The 17008-nt window shown below is 33.0% G+C and overlaps 3 protein-coding genes across 6 annotated transcripts in view; 2 read left to right on the top strand and 1 right to left on the bottom strand.

Annotated features, from left to right (window-relative positions):
* Positions 1–435: 435 nt before the first annotated feature.
* On the top strand, positions 436–2959 carry LOC18052772 (probable inactive shikimate kinase like 1, chloroplastic). 3 transcript variants are annotated; one of them, XM_024191385.1, is made up of 10 exons: positions 436–687; positions 963–1009; positions 1142–1196; positions 1298–1370; positions 1468–1555; positions 1726–1808; positions 1924–2014; positions 2200–2266; positions 2350–2414; positions 2511–2959. In XM_024191385.1, the coding sequence occupies exons 1-10, from the start codon at positions 492–494 to the stop codon at positions 2577–2579; spliced, it is 834 nt and encodes a 277-aa protein (XP_024047153.1). In that variant the 5' UTR covers positions 436–491; the 3' UTR covers positions 2580–2959. The 3 variants fall into 3 exon arrangements, with proteins under 3 accessions (XP_024047153.1, XP_024047152.1, XP_024047154.1); XM_024191384.1 differs by having other exon boundaries at positions 2188–2266; XM_024191386.1 differs by lacking the exon at positions 963–1009 and having other exon boundaries at positions 1131–1196; positions 2188–2266.
* A 2921-nt stretch (positions 2960–5880) lies between these two features.
* On the top strand, positions 5881–12111 carry LOC18052771. 2 transcript variants are annotated; one of them, XM_006446935.2, is made up of 6 exons: positions 5881–6175; positions 6768–8512; positions 8616–8864; positions 9779–9859; positions 10492–11139; positions 11826–12111. In XM_006446935.2, exons 2-6 carry the CDS (start codon positions 7223–7225, stop codon positions 11859–11861), a joined length of 2304 nt encoding a protein of 767 aa, XP_006446998.1. In that variant the 5' UTR covers positions 5881–6175; positions 6768–7222; the 3' UTR covers positions 11862–12111. The 2 variants fall into 2 exon arrangements, with proteins under 2 accessions (XP_006446998.1, XP_006446999.1); XM_006446936.2 differs by lacking the exon at positions 11826–12111 and adding an exon at positions 11563–11789 and having other exon boundaries at positions 5882–6175.
* A 1171-nt stretch (positions 12112–13282) lies between these two features.
* Positions 13283–17008, bottom strand: part of LOC18052770 (coumarin 8-geranyltransferase 1b, chloroplastic) — an 11126-nt gene continuing 7400 nt past the window's right edge. Inside the window, exons 2-12 of the mRNA XM_006446934.2 lie at positions 15819–16017; positions 15421–15504; positions 15254–15328; positions 14988–15071; positions 14718–14807; positions 14374–14475; positions 14160–14255; positions 13996–14067; positions 13805–13900; positions 13451–13555; positions 13283–13327 (exon numbers count right to left, since the gene is read on the bottom strand). Of these exons, the coding sequence (XP_006446997.2) occupies positions 13283–13327; positions 13451–13555; positions 13805–13900; positions 13996–14067; positions 14160–14255; positions 14374–14475; positions 14718–14807; positions 14988–15071; positions 15254–15328; positions 15421–15504; positions 15819–16017 (1048 nt within the window). The remainder of the gene's footprint in view (positions 13328–13450; positions 13556–13804; positions 13901–13995; positions 14068–14159; positions 14256–14373; positions 14476–14717; positions 14808–14987; positions 15072–15253; positions 15329–15420; positions 15505–15818; positions 16018–17008) is intronic.

The raw sequence follows: 17008 nt of genomic DNA, 5'->3' as shown, positions 1-17008 counted from the left end.
ACAATTAAGTATAAATTGGTCTTTAAAAAAAAAAAAGCATATGTAGTCTATTTTTTTATCTAAAAAATTTATTTTTCTCATCTAAAGAAAGTTGTCTATCTATAAAAAGTTCTAGTTGATTCATTTTGTACAAACATGTCATGGCAAGATTAGTTGAATAAAAATTTAAATATAAAATTATAAAAATAAATTATGTGGGTAATGTAATTTTTCTCATTCCACCAATGAAGTTATCCTACATCAATTTTTATAAAATTATTTGTATCTATATCATTAATCAGTTTTGATTTGGTATTCCTAAATTTATAATAGATTATATGTTTAGAAAAGGAAAAAGGGTACGGTTTCATCTACATTTCACACCGATTTTTTGGACCAAGTACTGGGCCCAACTTGCTAAAAACCCCAAAATAACAAACTTTACCGAGAAAAAAAGTGAAAGTATATACTACAAGAAAAAAGTACAAAGCGATAGCCATAAGCTAAAAGCCATGGAGATAATAGCAGGAACAACTGCTACAACTATGGCTACCCAATCCATTACTCCAAAAGGCCTCAAATTTGACCCGCCTTTCTCTTTGCTTCACTCTCAATCTTATGCACCAATTCGAACTTCGCTTCAATATTCCATTATTTCTCGGAAACCTCGCATCACCACTCGCTCTATCGCTGACGACACTACTTCCAGTGAGTTCACTTTTTTTATTTTTTATTATCGGCTTTTTCATTCTTTTTTTTGGTGCCCATGTCGTGTTTGATGAAATGTTATACAGAAGAAATTGGGATTTGTAATTCGTGAAAATATAAGAAAAAGGTAGAGAATGTATGGTATGTTGTGGCAATCTTATGTCATTTGAAGTTGATTGCGAGCTTTAATTCAATTGTTGGTTAATTTTTTAAAGTGTTAACTGTCTATTTATTTATTAGTGATTCGATTTTCTTTTTAACTTTTTTCTTGTAAGATACTGTGACAAAGGTTGCAGCAGAGGATCCATCTTTCGCGGTAAAGGTGAGATGCCAACGTTTGATTTTCTATAACAAACTGACAGTGTGAGAGAGGCTCAACTTTCTTTTATTTTATTTTTATTTTTTCTTATTGGGGGTTTGAATTATTTATTTTAACTGCTCAGTTTTGATTCAGAAGAAAGCAGCTGATATATCAACCGAATTGAAAGGAACTTCCGTATTTCTTGTGGGTAAGCAATTGTTTGTGCTAGGCATTGCACTTGGCGCTCAAACCTCATGTTGATCTTGATGTTTATACTTATACCATTGCTGTGGTTGATTTGATGAATAGGGATGAACAATGCAATAAAAACCCACTTGGGGAATTTTCTTGCAGATGCATTACGATATTATTACTTTGACAGGTATCTATGAGTTTTAATCCTAATGTGTTGAGAATATTTCATAGCCATGTGAATTATGATAGCTTAACTTGACCATTTTTGTACATTCTGTATTTAGTGATAGTTTGGTATTTGAAGCCGCTGGCGGTGAATCTGCTGCTAAAGCTTTCAGGGAGAGTGATGAGAAGGGCTATCAGCAGGCTGAGGTGATTGTTTTAGACTTGCTTGGTATTGCTGTGCTGCTTTTTGCGTGCAAGCTCGGTTATTTGTAGGTTGAGATTGGTAGAGTAGTTGAATGTGAAACCTTTACTTTTCAACTTTGATTAGTAATTTAGACAATAAGGTGGCTTATATTTTTGGTGATCTGTTGCTGCAGACTGAAGTATTGAAGCAGTTATCATCCATGGGTCGACTAGTAGTTTGTGCGGGAAATGGTGCAGTTCAGAGTTCAGCTAATCTGTATGAGATTTCAGTAATTGCCGAATTAGCTGCCAGAAATTTCCTTTGCTTATATCAACTATTACAAACAAGGTGTATGCACTATTTTATCTGACTTGCTTTTAAACATAAACAGGGCACTTTTAAGACATGGAATATCATTATGGATCGACGTTCCTCCAGGCATGGTAGCAAGAATGGACCACAGCGGATTTCCTGAATCAGAGGTATCAAAGTGTTGATCTTACATGAAGGTCTCATTTTTCCCCAAAACCTGTAATTCTTTACTATTTGTCTTTCACTTAAAACACTTGCCAAGGTCTTCGAAACATTTCTCTTGATTTTAGGCATGTTGAGCCTTGCAGTTATTGAGTGCTATTTCTAACCTTACTGCAATCAGGTGTTGCCTCAGCTATTTGCTTTATATAAAGAAATGAGAGATGGATATGCCACAGCTGATGCAACCGTTTCTCTCCAAAGTATATCTTCGTAAAATTTTCTTCTTTATTAGGTAACAAAATTTATTATCTTATTGGTAATGGCAGCTTCTTCTTCTTAACAGAGGTAGCTAGTCAATTGGGTTATGATGACTTGGATGCTGTAACCACAGAAGACATGACTTTGGAGGTGAAATGGCTTTACAATGCAAGCATTCCTGACCCAACGTCTAGATTATTGGGTTACTAACATAAGATTATTCCATTCTTTTGCTAATACTTTTAGGTTCTAAAGGAGATAGAGAAACTTACAAGAAAAAAGAAGATGATGGAAGAAGCAGCCAGACCTTTTTAGCTTACAAGTATGCTTTGATCCCTTGTAACAACCTCATTACATAAAGAAAAATTTTGTGCAAATCCCATATTCGTGAGCCTTGTGCCTGTCATGGGTTTAGATATCATTATGATTGATATGTACAAAAGCTAACCCTCTACCCATCTCCACTTGTTGAAAATGAAAAATTCTGGCATAGCTTTTGTTTCACTTGGAATTGGGCTTGCTAAATAATCATTTTAACACATTTTTTTATCAGTGTAAACCTTGATCTCTACTGCATTAAGCAATAGGCATCTTAAATATAAGATGGCGATGGGGATGGTTCCGTTCGAGATAAGCCAATTCCGATCCAATTGGCACATTTTAGTGTAGCGAATCCTGTCTCGAATTCAGACCGACAAAATACCGATCCCAATCCTTGTCCAGATTTTATTTATTTATTTATTGATGTCATTTGTTTAATTTAATTATAATTGAAAAAAGAAAAAAGAAATGAGCCGTGAACTGAATATGCAAAGAGGAATCAAATGAATCCTGTTGACTGAAGAAAAATGCATCAAATAGTGTCCCGAATGATTGCTGGTGAACTTGAAGACTCTGGCGGTGGTCTCACTGGTCTGAATTCCAAGCCTGCCTCTTTTGTACTTGTGGGCGTTCATGGTCATAGATGCTTTATTAAATTTAAATTAATTAGAATTGTAAACACATGGACAGGATTCTACGATCTCTATATGACCCACGTGGGACTTTAATATTTCACAAATCATTTAGGAAATTTGTAAAAGAAAAATGTATACGGCAACTTGATGAGAGATTGTATTTGCATGATTAAGAAGTCTATAATTTTTAACAAAGCGAGGCCAATTAATCTATTACAGATCATTGTGATGTGAAGACAATTTTGCTTCCACGGTAATACGCTTGTCTCCAGAATTCTCTTATCCCTTTCTCTGGAACCGCACACGGCGAGTTTGCATGTGCCTGGATTTGCTTGCTTACTTTACTTGCCTGTTCCGGTCATGTGACCTCCCTACCTATCACGTGTCTTATCTTATCTACTTGTAATTATTTTTTTTTTTTGAGTAATTACTTGTAATTAATATAAAATTGAAGATCAACGAAATTTGCCCTCAAATTTAGCCAGTATTTGTATGCTTGCAGTAACTAACTTTAACTGCTTCTAGAGGAGTTATCACAAACATGGCATGTGGTATTGAATTAGGTGTGCATTGGAAGTGGTGGAGTTGAAATTTTACAAGCACTGTTGTAACAACAAGATCGGCTCTTTATTTAATTTATTCATTTTAAAATTTTATGAAAGTTGTAATTGAACGTGAGGAGAAGAAAGTACCAACCTGTAAATGTAACGCGTAATCGATTGGTGAACACAGGAAGTGGATAATGAGTCCCCATTGACCATGATGTCTCTGCAGGCGCCCTATCTGCCGTGCTTTGGCCTCGTATCCTGGACATCCAATGACGCGCATTATCTTGTTGACACGTCTCCTGATGAGTCGCTCCGTCCTTGCCACTTGTTGCCTTCTAGAACTACTGCTCTCGTACGGCGTGATTGTGACTTTTACCGAAAGCATTTCCGTTGCTTAATAATACATTGAACGGTACCGACAAGTTGTCAAATAAAAACTTTATATTTACATTTTTTACATTCGTTTGAAATTTACTACAAATTAATAGTATTTAATAAGATGACAAACCCTTTTAAAAAAAAACAAATATGATGACAAACCGAAAGCAATCACATTATGTTTGATTTGGTTTGGTTTGGTTTGTTGGATGGGTCAAAACGTTTTATTAGACGCCCTTCAATTGTGTTTTCGGGCACGGTTTGTTTGCTGGGTATTTTGGTCATGAATCATTGTAGGTTTGTGTTTATTGACTATTGAGTAACTTAAATTGCTAAAAGGTATTTAATTTCACATAGTATTATTACCCAATAAATTAGAAAACCTAAATCGAATCTCGGTTTTATTTATTGTCATATGGTAATTGGAACCAAATTTCTATTGAATAACATAAAAATTATTATGATTTCTTTAAGAAAATTGTTTATGAAGGGTTAGTAACATATCGATTCTTGATTTTTTTCAAGTAAGGACATAATCTGTCTATTTGTGTCAAATAAGTCATTTTAACAAATTATTTCAAAAATTTTTATTACAATATTATAGAATTTTCCAAAAAAAATCATAAAAATACTTATATAGGATCGGTTTACCTTCTCAACTTGTTTAAGTGGTAGGATCTGCCATTAATATTCTATCAAATAATAGATTTGTGGATTCCAAAATAAGACTTATTATTTTTTTAATATTAGGTTTGGGAGATCGTAGGGTGGAATATATTTGTTATCTTATAATAAGATCTATTACTCTACTAAATGGTAAAGTATTAGTGGTCGGTACCACCACAGCAGACTAAGGTCCTGTTTAGAATTGAAGTGTTATACCTTTTAAGCTACAGTTGCAATAGAGAAAAAACTGCAACTGTAAAACAAAAGTTAATAGTATATAGTTATACAATTTTTAAATCAAAAATTTAAAAAAATTATTAAATATATAATAGATTTTTCATCATATAAGTCTAAAATCGCATCAACATAACGTCCAAAGAATGATAATTAATGTCTACCAAATACTTCAACACTGTAGTTTTTAAACTATAACTATTCAATCTTAATTTCAACCGACTATTAAGTGGTAGGACAATCCTAATAAAACTTTTCTTTTTGGTGAGTCACGTAAGTTACATGAAAGAAATAACTTAAAAGCTAGGGACATATTTAATGTATATGCAAAACTATGTACTTGTTATAAATTGTACAAAAATGTAGGGGAATTTGATGTTAGTATCCATTATCTACTTATACCAAAATGCATAATATTTGTTTAAGTTCTTAATTTCTTACAATACTTTCTATATTTGTGTTCTTTTTAAAGCACCTCAATGCAAGAATGGTAATCAAACTCCATAGTCCATTCTATTCGGATTCAGACCCCTTGCATCCTGAAAAATTTTGCCAGTTGTGTAGCTTGTATTAATATAAACACTCATTATATATTAATGCCACCCGGAAAGAAAAGTATGAAATGATTATATCCATGAAAAGAATTTTGATAATCTTGTCATGACATTTGCGACATGAAAAATCCTACTTATGTAATTTACTTACTTTTTTCCTAACAAAAAAGAAAATAATTTACTGTTAAATAAGCAACAATCATGGATTTTACCAGAAACTTAATTTAGTATCTAATGTCTCACCCAAAAAAAAAAAGTTACAACATGCAAATAAAGAAAGTAATGCAGTAGTAACCAAATATTAGGTATAAAAAAGAGCATAGCATTACAGGCCTAACAAAACCTGCACACCTTCACCCACCTCTTCCTCTTTACCATTATCATCCCATTTTTATTTTTTTTTTCCTCTATTGAAAATTCCGAAAAATAATTTATTTTCTGCTTATTTAGAGAGATTTTGATTTTTGTGTGATCTGGGGAATTTTGAATTTCCATGGGTAGATCATTAGAATGACTTATCTACTACTACCACGACCACCATCACTTGATTATTGCATCCCAGCAAGCTTTCATTTGTGAGTGTTTTCTTTTCTTTTCCTTTTTTTTGAATTTTCCAATCAAAACTGTATTCTTTTTAATAATTTGTTTAGTTTATGCTTTGTGTTAAAAGCAGAAGAAAGAACGAAATAAAAAATTTAAAACCATATGCTGTTTGCTTGTATGAGATGATCATTAAAAAGTTGTGCTGTATGTGTGATGTACAAGCGAACACTTCCTCATGTTCTCCGTCTTCTTTATAATTGGTGCGCTGATGATCTTTTAAATGTATCTGTTAAAAAAATCCTGGGTTTTCTTTGATTTATTTATTTTTTTAAAAAAATTATGGGTTATATATTTTTTTGAGATAATCTGCTTTAATATATGTAAGTTGAATGATAGATTTTGAGCGGTTCCCTTAGTTTCCATCGCTAGTTGATTTTTTCTTTTTTAATTTTTTATCTTATATAGTAACTGGCTGCTTTTCATAGTAATTGTATTGATTAATGTTGTTTAATATTCTTTAAATCAGTTTTATAAATGTGTTAAATTTTTAGTGCAATCAATTTCCTGAATTGTACAACTAATTATGTGCTATTGTTTTCCTTCATTTCTTTTTTTTAAAATCAGGTGCATGCTTTGATACTGTGGGCAACAATGAATTCTATGAATCTCATTGCTTGCTGGTATGGAGGTCAAAAGATTTGTGCCACTCGTCATCCCTGGATGGTTAATAGGAGATTGGGTTTAAGCATACAATCTTGTGAAGAAGTTGTATTTGAAATGTGGATGCCTTTTGTGGATACATAGTACTGGGTTTGATTGTTAAGTAGGGTCTCACATTTCACAGAATTGCTTATATTAACAATTGTTCTAGCATTTACAGGACAGGTTGGATTTTTCATTTCTTTACTAGTGCTGTTAAGATTGGGAAGCTCATGGTAGATGTGTTCTTTAGGCCGGAAAAATAGATAGACAGGAGAAGATAAGCTGAAAATATTAAGTTAGATGAAAGTAGAAAATTAAAATATACATCAAAGAAGGGGAAAAAAAAGAGAAGGTAAATAACTTAAAAGAGTTTAGGGATGGGTTTGCCGCAAGTTTCCTCTGGCAATAGTGCTGAGGAAGTTGCAGCAACATCATCGGCCTCATTTTTGCAAAGCCCCCAACGACTTTCTGGTGTGAGCACCTGTGATTTGGATGGAATGCATGGAGGAAGTGTGAGCCAAACAGCTGTAGAAACGCAATGCTCTCCTATTGGAGAATTCCAGAGGAAAGCCTCTCTGGAAAGTTCCAAGTTTTCTGATGGATCATTTAAATCTGGAGGGTCAAATGATGCTACTTCCAGTGTACATGGTTTTAAGATTACATCTGCGGATAAAGTTGGTCTGTTTATTCCTAAAAGTGGATGGAATACTCCAAATCCTGTTTCTAGGATAGTTGGTTTTGAATCTCGTGGAACAAGTTCTCTAAGTAAGGAACTTCAGGGTGTTTCTGCTGATGATGCTCATTCATCTTCTGTTGATGGTGTCGCAGTTAATGGAACTGAGGGCGGTGGGTCATTGGTCAGAAAGCGGTTGTTATCACCTCTAAAGACTATGCTTTTTCCAGACCAGTTTAATGGTGATCCTCTGGACATTGGCTTCAGTAATTCTCAAATGAATCTCCCTGTCAGGATTAATAGTTCTAGTGTCTCAACGTCACAAGATTATAAGAAAGTAAATGTTGGAAGCAAAATCCAATTCACAACATTATCCTGGTCCGAATCCAGTTGTTTCGAACAGAAGATTGTCCCATATGATAACAGTAGAACTTCATCCATTATTTTGACCGATGGCCCTTTGCTGGAAAACAATGACACAGGCGAGCACAATAATTTTTTGTTTATGCCTGGACTTGATCAGTTCAATGAATCAAGTAAGGTAATATCACGTTGTGGACTGACACCCATATCTCCTCAAAAGGCTATCTTACCTTGTCTTTCCTTGTCACCTCTTGGTCCAAAATTTTCTGAGAGAATAGAAACTGTGCCAGGATGCAGGAAGGTTAAGAGAGAGATAGGAGATCATTGTTCCACCTTAAAGAATTTGGAAGAATCTATCAATGATTCTGACTCTGGCATTATCTTTTCAACTGAAGAAGCGGAGTTTATGGTTGGAAGAAGATCATTTGAAGATGTTCACAAAGAGTTTCGTCCATCTTCTCTAGAAAGCACAGCTGGCTTAAGTTGGCGTTTGCATCAAGAATCACCACCCACATCCCAATGCTTTAGGTTTGTAAGAAGTTTAAGTGGACTTTCGGTTAGAAGGTCCTTGGTTGGTTCATTTGAGGAGTCCCTATTGTCTGGACGCTTGATTTCTGGAAAGTCCAGTCAGGTTAGTACTTTTGTTTTGTTATAGGACATGAGAGAGTTGGTAATTATTCTTCACTAATATCTGCTGCAATTCTACTGCTTGCTTTTGGCATCTATGTGTGCAGAGAATTGATGGTTTCCTTGCTGTACTTAGCATTACTGGGGGGAACTTCTCACCACAATCACAGAAGCTGCCATTTTCTGTTACTAGTGTGGATGGGGATTGCTATTTACTCTATTATGCATCCATAGATCTTGCAAGAAATTCATCAAACAAGTGCAGAGCCCAAAAATTGCAAAGAGGTCTTGGGAATGATGATTCACAAACTGTTAAAAGCTGCTTCCGTATTCCTATGAAAGGACGAATACAACTGGTATGCAAATCTCTTTACCAAGTAATTTCTGGTTCTTAGTGCCTAAGACAAAATGTGTAGAGTGTAATTTACTTACAAAACTGGATAGTGTTTCTTTTATTTCCAATATCAAATAAGATAGATTCCATTAGCGGCAATTATAATCTCTAGCTTATAGATTTTGCTTAATTTATACCATTTAGGCTTCGGAATGATAATGATCGTTGTTTGTTGGTTGTTCACATCCACTATATGGGACCTTGATGAGCCCAAGTTCAAGTTGACAAGATTTTCCCTGCATTAAAATAATTTGCTTTGGGAGTTCTGGTTATGTTATTTGTCCATATGTTTTTTTTATATTGATTGTGTGGACTGATTTAGGGTGTGTTTGGGATTGAGGTTAGGCAGCTGTAGCTTAAAAGTTATAGCACTAAAGTGTTTGGTAAGCACTAAAGTGTTTGGTAAACACTAGCTGCTGTAGCTTGGAAGCTATGTTGATATAATTTTTCACTTGTTTGATGAAAAATCTATTATATCTTTAATAATTTTGTTAAAATTACTATTTAAATTTTATATTTACGGCATATTATTAACTTTTGTTTTATAGTTACAGTTTTTTTTCCACAGCATCCCAAACAGGACCTTAATTTATATATCAAACTAGCATACCGTGTATGTACCTGAGAAGGATCTCTAGTTGTTGCTATGTTATATCATCTACTGAGAAGTCATTCATATGGGAACAATTCTAATCCTATAGTTTTCTCTCATACATTCATGCTTGGAAAGTAACATGCCTGATCTCTTGGAAGGGATTTCTATTTATAGATGTTGGTTTTAAGGTTTCTGGAATCTACATGCTTATAGGTATTTAATAGTTTCTTTTAAAGAATATAACATATTTATTTACTTTTAAAATGATTTGCTTTGTGTAGGTTCTCAGCAACCCAGAAAAAACACCTGTTCACACATACCTGTGCAACTACGATTTGAGTGACATGCCAGCTGGTACTAAAGTAAGATTCAATAGAACCTGCTTTTTGTCTTCATTAAATTATAGTTTGGTCTCTGATTGAACAAGTGCTCTGGCTCTATTGAAAAGGAAATTTTCCTTTTAGCAAACTGTTGATGTGAAATAAGCAATTAGTAGAGGGCACTAACCTTGTCTTAGATTGCAATGTCGATGACACTTCTTCTGCTTCTGGATGTCATTTGAAAGTTGATGAATTAAATTGTTTATCATAGTTGAATTGGAATATTACATAAAGTTGATTTCTCCTGGAAGCAAACACTTTTTTAATGTCAGAGGTTTGGTCATTTCAGGAAGCTTAAATTTATTGAATTTGTTCCTATTATGTCTGTTGTGATAGTATTCATTTTGATTGTGAACATTCAAGAATGTTATCATGGTAATCACTCAGAAAATAGTCACATCTTAAAGCATATCTCCCTCACTGATTTTTGTTTTTGTTTCATGCTTATTATTTCTTTTTTGGTGCTACAATTTCTCTCTTTAGTGTCTTTTCATTGTATGCAAGTTATATATGTTCATGTCGTGTGGACAGTGGACTTTTAATCTCATTGTATCTAATTGTATGTGCGGTTTTCTTTCTTTCGTTTTTTTTCACTGCCGTTCAAATCAAATTAGACATTCTTGCGACAGAAGGTTACTCTAGCCTCTTCTGGCCTGACATCTACAGAGTTGAAACAAGGACAGATAAGTTTGGGAACTAAAGTCAGAGAAAAGGTAACTGCAGTCCAACAGCAAAGCCACCCTGTTAAGTTTAGCAGATTCTTAAATTCAGATGGAGTTGACATGGCGCATGCTAGGCATTCTATTGACCAGAATACTGAAGTTAAAGAAATTGAATGTTCTGATCTAGTGGATTCAGTAGATAGAAGGAAGTCATCCACTCAATCCCAGGATGTGGCAAGTATTCGTTCCTGTATGCTTGAGAATGGGTACAATAATGGTGATTGGCTGTGGCCAAAGACTGATCATAAGGATACCAACTGCATGGATACATGTCATGAAACTTGCAAGAGGCTAGCTAATAGTTGTTCTAAAGTTAACGAGAATAATTCTGGAGCTGGTGCTCTGCGTTATGCTCTTCATCTTCGGTTTTTATGCCCCTCTCCCAAGAAAAAGTCGCATTTGGTTCAGAGATGTAAATCTGATCCTTTCTCTGTGCCACAAAATGCAAGTCTAGACAAGGAAGGTGAGCGAAGGTTCTATCTATACAATGACTTGAGGGTTGTGTTTCCTCAACGCCATTCAGATGCTGATGAGGGCACGGTATGTGATCTTGATTTCATCTGTTTTTTGGCTCTAGTATGCACTCTTCTTAAGTTCTCTTGTGTTCATTTTGCACATTTGTATGGTGTTTAAGCTGATGGGTTGTTTGGTCATATGAATTCTTAGATAGAGTATCCTTAATTTTGTCTCTGGATTCTGATAGAAAATGAGAGTACTGAAGTAATTATTTGTTGGCTGAATGATCTGGTAATGCCTCGTATTTGCACTCCTTAACCCTCAAGAAAAAATTTTCTTTATAGATTCTAGATTTCTAGTGAGCCTTACCCAGTTGATGCTGCCTGCATATGCATAAGTTGATCAGTCTTTATAAGACTCTTTATCATGATAATGTAGACCAAAGAATTTTTTTATTTGGTGTCCTAGTACTTTAGGGCTAATAGAGGTTTTCTCGTCTGATGGCAGTTGAATGTAGAATACCATTTCCCAGAAGATCCAAGATACTTCGACATTGGCAACTGAAATGCCTAGATTTACTTTCGCCAAATTATCGTTTTCTTGTATTGATTCTGTACATAAGAAACACTACATGCTGTTTTTCCAGCCATCTCATTTCGTAATGGCGCTAACCCCGATCAACCTGTACAGATTTCTATTTTCTAATAATTTGATGGGTTAATATATACATTTCACTTTGGTCTAGTAATGTTCATTTCTTTGATCTCCAGAAAGCGTCATCATTGACACCTGCATTTGCTTGTTGACTGCTATCACGTAGGCTTAAACCATTCCTGCTGCCGGTTAGTTAAATTCGACACGTAACAGAACACTGAATGCGAAAGCTGATGTAGTCCGATTCTGTTTGATAGGCTGGCTTATGGTATTAAAAAATAAGCAAGGGAATTTCTTGTGTGAACAGTGAACGTTTCATTTTCTACTTTTTGTGATTCAGTTTCATCTACTACGCAAAATTACCATAAGAAATAAAATGAAATCCTAGCTAGTCTCTGATGAGCCTTCGATGTTCGATCCAGTACATTAGTGCTCGGAATAAATTCCTAAAGAAAAAGTAAGTGGAAAATTAAAATGGATTTCAGACAGTATCTTGGAATTGGGGTGCTATAACCAAGAATGTGGAGAAGATTTGATGCTTTTGCAGCGCTATTAAACATTCCAGATGTTTCATCCAAAAAAATTATTTCAAATAATGTGATATTTATTAATTGGTTAATGTGGTATTTATTAATTGGTTAACTATTTCAAATAATGTGGTATTTATTAATTGGTTAATGTGGTATTTAGTAATTAATTGGTAAGATGATGTAATTAATTTATTTAAATTTTATAAAAAAATTATCAATTATTTAATGAATAACACATAAATTGAGATAAATTTGAGATTAAAAAAATGGGATGTTTATTATTACTCTTTGAAGATAGTGCTACTCATCTTAAATTTTTTGTCTTAAAAAACTATTTTAAATAATGTGACATTAATTGATTAGTGAGTGGCAGTAGTTGATTTCTTTTAGACTCTGTAAGTATTGTTTTTGAAATCATCCATTACATCCGTGATGTAATATTAATATTTTTTACTCTTTAGAACTCTAATATTTTTAATCGCCTATTATATATTCCTAATCTAATATTAATGTTCAAAATTTACTGCCGAAGGACGTGTGACATTTTTAACATACAGAAAACTTTCTATCTTTTGACAAACACACCATATTATAGACCGTCAATAAAATTTATAATAATAAAGAAAAAGCTCAAAAACACTAACAGTGAACTCGTCATCCCCACGTATGTAATAATAAGTGCAGTTGCAAGGGCTATGGCTTGTTTCCAAAGGATGAAAAGTAGAAACCAGACATCGACGTCAAAAAGAGTGAACTGCAAAAATCTCGTTGATACAAGGGTTTAAACTTTTAGCCATCAGAAAATAAAGAAAAAGCTACCAGTTGTACTCGAGTGCATGAACTTTCACAAGTACGTAAATTTTGCCATATATAAATGACATTAATCTTGTCTATGGTAGTAGATCTCTGGAACATTGGTGCATGAATATATAGATTTTTAAGTCTTATCTAACAACTTATTGACATCAATCGTAACAACCTTATTATCGTTTTAACACAACAACACAACACAATAGTTGCTGTAAGCTGGCAACAAAGTTATCTCATAGTCGTACGCATGGAAGGAGGATGTGTTCAGCAAAGAGTAACTGCAAATGCGTGCAAAAACACATAACTATATAAGTCAGTCTACAATTAAATAAAATTCTAAAACTTTCTTGGATTTGAATGAAAATAATATTGAAATTACACATCAAAGTAGAACCACCTACCTTCCAAATGAACCTGTAAAAAGAAAGTATTGCTGCTTGACTGGAGACATCAACATTTCGAGCTCGTTGCAACAAAAGAAATGCAAGTGTGCTGTGGCCAATAATCTGCGAGAAAAAAACAATTTAATTCTTAATTAGTAAGTAATTGTGATCACATACATAAAAGGCTAAATTTCTTATGAAATAATACAATGCATAGTTGTGGGCTTTGTTAAAGTCTGAAAAAACTATTAAGCCATATGATTTAGTAGTGTAATGGCATTATTAGACCATATAATCTAATAGTTTTCTCAAATTTTAATAAAATCTAGAATTCCGTAACAAATCAACACCCCCCCCCCCCCCCATTCTTACAGTGATAAGCTTGCTTTCCAGGAAGGGTGACGAAGCTCCTGCTATTACAAGAGCTCCGTAGACAACTAATAACATATAAACACCTAGCCAAAGTACCTGTTAAGAAGAATAACAGTTAGAAAGGAAAATCTAGGACAAAAATTGAAGTTAAAAATGATGGTTATAGAATTTATTCGAATTAATTTACACACTTTCTCTTTTCCTAGAGCGATACTGAGCGTTTGAATGCCATGTTCTTTATCACCATCCACATCAGGCATATCCTATTTAAAGTCCAAAGAAAATACATTAGTATCCATCCATAATCCATTATATATATGCTCTGCTCATTTTTAAGGTTTCTCAGTTTATTTACCTTAAGAAGTACAAGCAAAACGCAAAACCAGCACTTGACAGCCACTACAAACATCAATGTTCTTGAAAACTCTATAGGTCTTCCAAGCACGTACTTCTGTATGCATGCAGGGTATATTTCAAACCCACTTCAGTGGAAAATACAAAAGAAAATAAAAAGTTAATTAAATGAGTGACCAAATGATGACACGGAGCTAGGCACAATTTGTACGTGCCTGGATGTGCATGAAGTAACCAAGAGGCATTGCAAGTCCCCTCTCAAGCACCCCATACATTGTTGCTAGAAATGGATTTCTCTTCCATCTAAGAAAGGGAAGCTACAAGATTGATAAATAACCAATTAGATCATGAATATATTGTGATCAAATGACCAATGTTGTGAATTAATTAAGTTTAACATATTGATTACTTTAAAAAAAAAAAAAGAACATGTGAGTTGAAAACTTAAACTTGAAACTTATTCCAACATAAAATAATTTTGAAAAACTTGTGCAACGTACAAATTAAAATTTTAAAGTTGATAAAAATAGTAGTGAATCTCACTCAGGGCCACACTTACATCGACAGAATACGCACTTGAAAGTACAAACCACATAATGATGGTAGAAATAAGGGGTGGAGATCGAAGCATAATTCCTATAGCCAGACTCTGAAAATTGAAATCAATGAATTAAAAATTACATAAATTTAGATGGAATATAGCTTCACTTACTAAATATAAATTCGATAGTAGCGACATTAGAGAGTTATTTTTCCTAATAATTAACAAATTAATCAATACTAAAAATTAAAAGAAATTCTTAAGCAGCAGTTGTTAGCATTTGCTTACCATCAATAAACATGTGCAAGTAATTGTGATTCCAGCTCCAATGGACAAATCACCGGAAGCAAGGGGGAGATCAGGCTTGTTAATCTTTATTAACAATGAATTAAACAATGTTAAACTAATTTACCAGAAAAATTAAGTAAGCAATATAACTAAGAATGAAATTATATTAATGAAATTATTACCTAATTTAGTAATGCACAGATTGTATATATTTATGATTGGAACTAATTATTCATAAAATTAGTTGTCTCTGATGAAATTTATACCTTGTCTATTTCAACATCATACAACTGGTTTACTCCCACCTCATAAATGTTCACCAGTAATCCGGGCACTATGGCCTGAAATATAATGAAGAATTATTTAAATAATTACCAAACAGTACATTACAAGCAATTTTTATTATTACATCATTAATTAATTTATAATTTACCTTCAATAATCCAATAAAAAATGTCGGAGTCAAATCAGCAAACTGTTGCGGTGCAAGAAGAGATACCGAGGTCATATCAATCGTCTGCATAAAACATAATCAATAAAAAACATAAAAATCATATTTACGTTAACTATAAATAGAAATTTATTTCATTTTATATATGTGTGCATGTGTATTCTTTCTTCAGTGTGAATATTAATGTATTTAAAATAAAAATTCATTATATACATCATATGATGTATTAATGTTTTTATTATTTTTTGTTTCATTGACTAATTTATCATATGGTGTGTACAATGAATTCATATATAAAAAAAAATAGATATCGACACCTGAGAATATTTATATACCTGTTTTTTAATTATATATAAATTAATTAACAAGTAGCAACTCACAACGCCAAGAAGAAAGAAGGGACGAGTGAATTGAAAAATTGCGTTGATATTCTTGAGGAAAGCATCGCGAAAGCCGATGGAATTATTATTATCTTCGTCGAATCTTGATGCAGCTTCATCTTGTAACGTGACGGGAGCACGGTGCCTGTTGAATGGTTTACACTGTTTGTCGTTTGTAATACCCTCGCCGTTTCTATTCCTGCAATTGCTCAAGTGAAATAATGAACTTCGGCATCTGATGGAGTACTTCGTGCTCTCGCTACCTCTGTTCACAGCGCCCTCATGTATCCGTGTTATTGGCGTTACATGCTTTTTCACGCAACCTAAAATGACCATAAGAGTATATACATATAAAATTTATCAGATAAAAAATATATATAAAACATGTAGTCTTGCAACGATGGTTCTCGAACTTTAATCAAGTAAGAAATCCCTTAAAATATAAGAAAAACACACGTTGTATTGTACTACATAATAAAATATATTGTATTGAAGGATATGTTTTTCATTTTTTTTAGTTTATCCCTTACTTAATAATTTAAATAAATCCCTTATTAGATAATGATAATATATATATATATATATATACACACACACACTTACAGATTAAAATTAAAGAGATTGTTAGTTTCCCTCTAGTGAAATCAATATATATTACTTTCTTCCTTATTGTTCTAATAATACCCAATAACCCCTTCTGTCACAAAAAATTTAAAGGAATTTGCTTGATGTTTGATCTTCGGCTATAAAATATAAATTTATTATAAGAAAAAATGTTTAAAAGCAACAAAAAGTAAAAAACAAAATGTTATCATTCATTTTTTATTTACACCAAAACCCATGTTTCTTCCTTTTAGAATTTTTTTTAATTTTCAATTTATATGATTTATTTAATTGATAATAAACATAATAAAAATGTATTTTAAAAACAAGGTTAATGCTAGAAAATTATGGTGTCGGGGCTTATTGGGTATTAAGAAAATAATAAGGGAGTAAATGATGTATATTGATTACATTAGGGAGAAAATTAACAATCTCTCTTGATATTAATAGCTCAAGATTTATGCCAAAGTTCTTCACTTAAATAAAACTTAATATATAAAACATATTAATGATTTATAATAAAAGCAATTGTACAAATTGAGTTGATAGCTTACGTGGCATGAGTTCAAAATTATTAAATTTTATTA

Source organism: Citrus clementina, unplaced genomic scaffold (genome assembly GCF_000493195.1).
Source record: "Citrus clementina cultivar Clemenules unplaced genomic scaffold, Citrus_clementina_v1.0 scaffold_2, whole genome shotgun sequence".
NCBI classification, from domain to species: domain Eukaryota; kingdom Viridiplantae; phylum Streptophyta; class Magnoliopsida; order Sapindales; family Rutaceae; genus Citrus; species Citrus x clementina.
The sequence above is the reverse complement of the archived record's forward strand: the minus strand, read 5'-3'. Positions and strand labels throughout refer to the sequence as shown.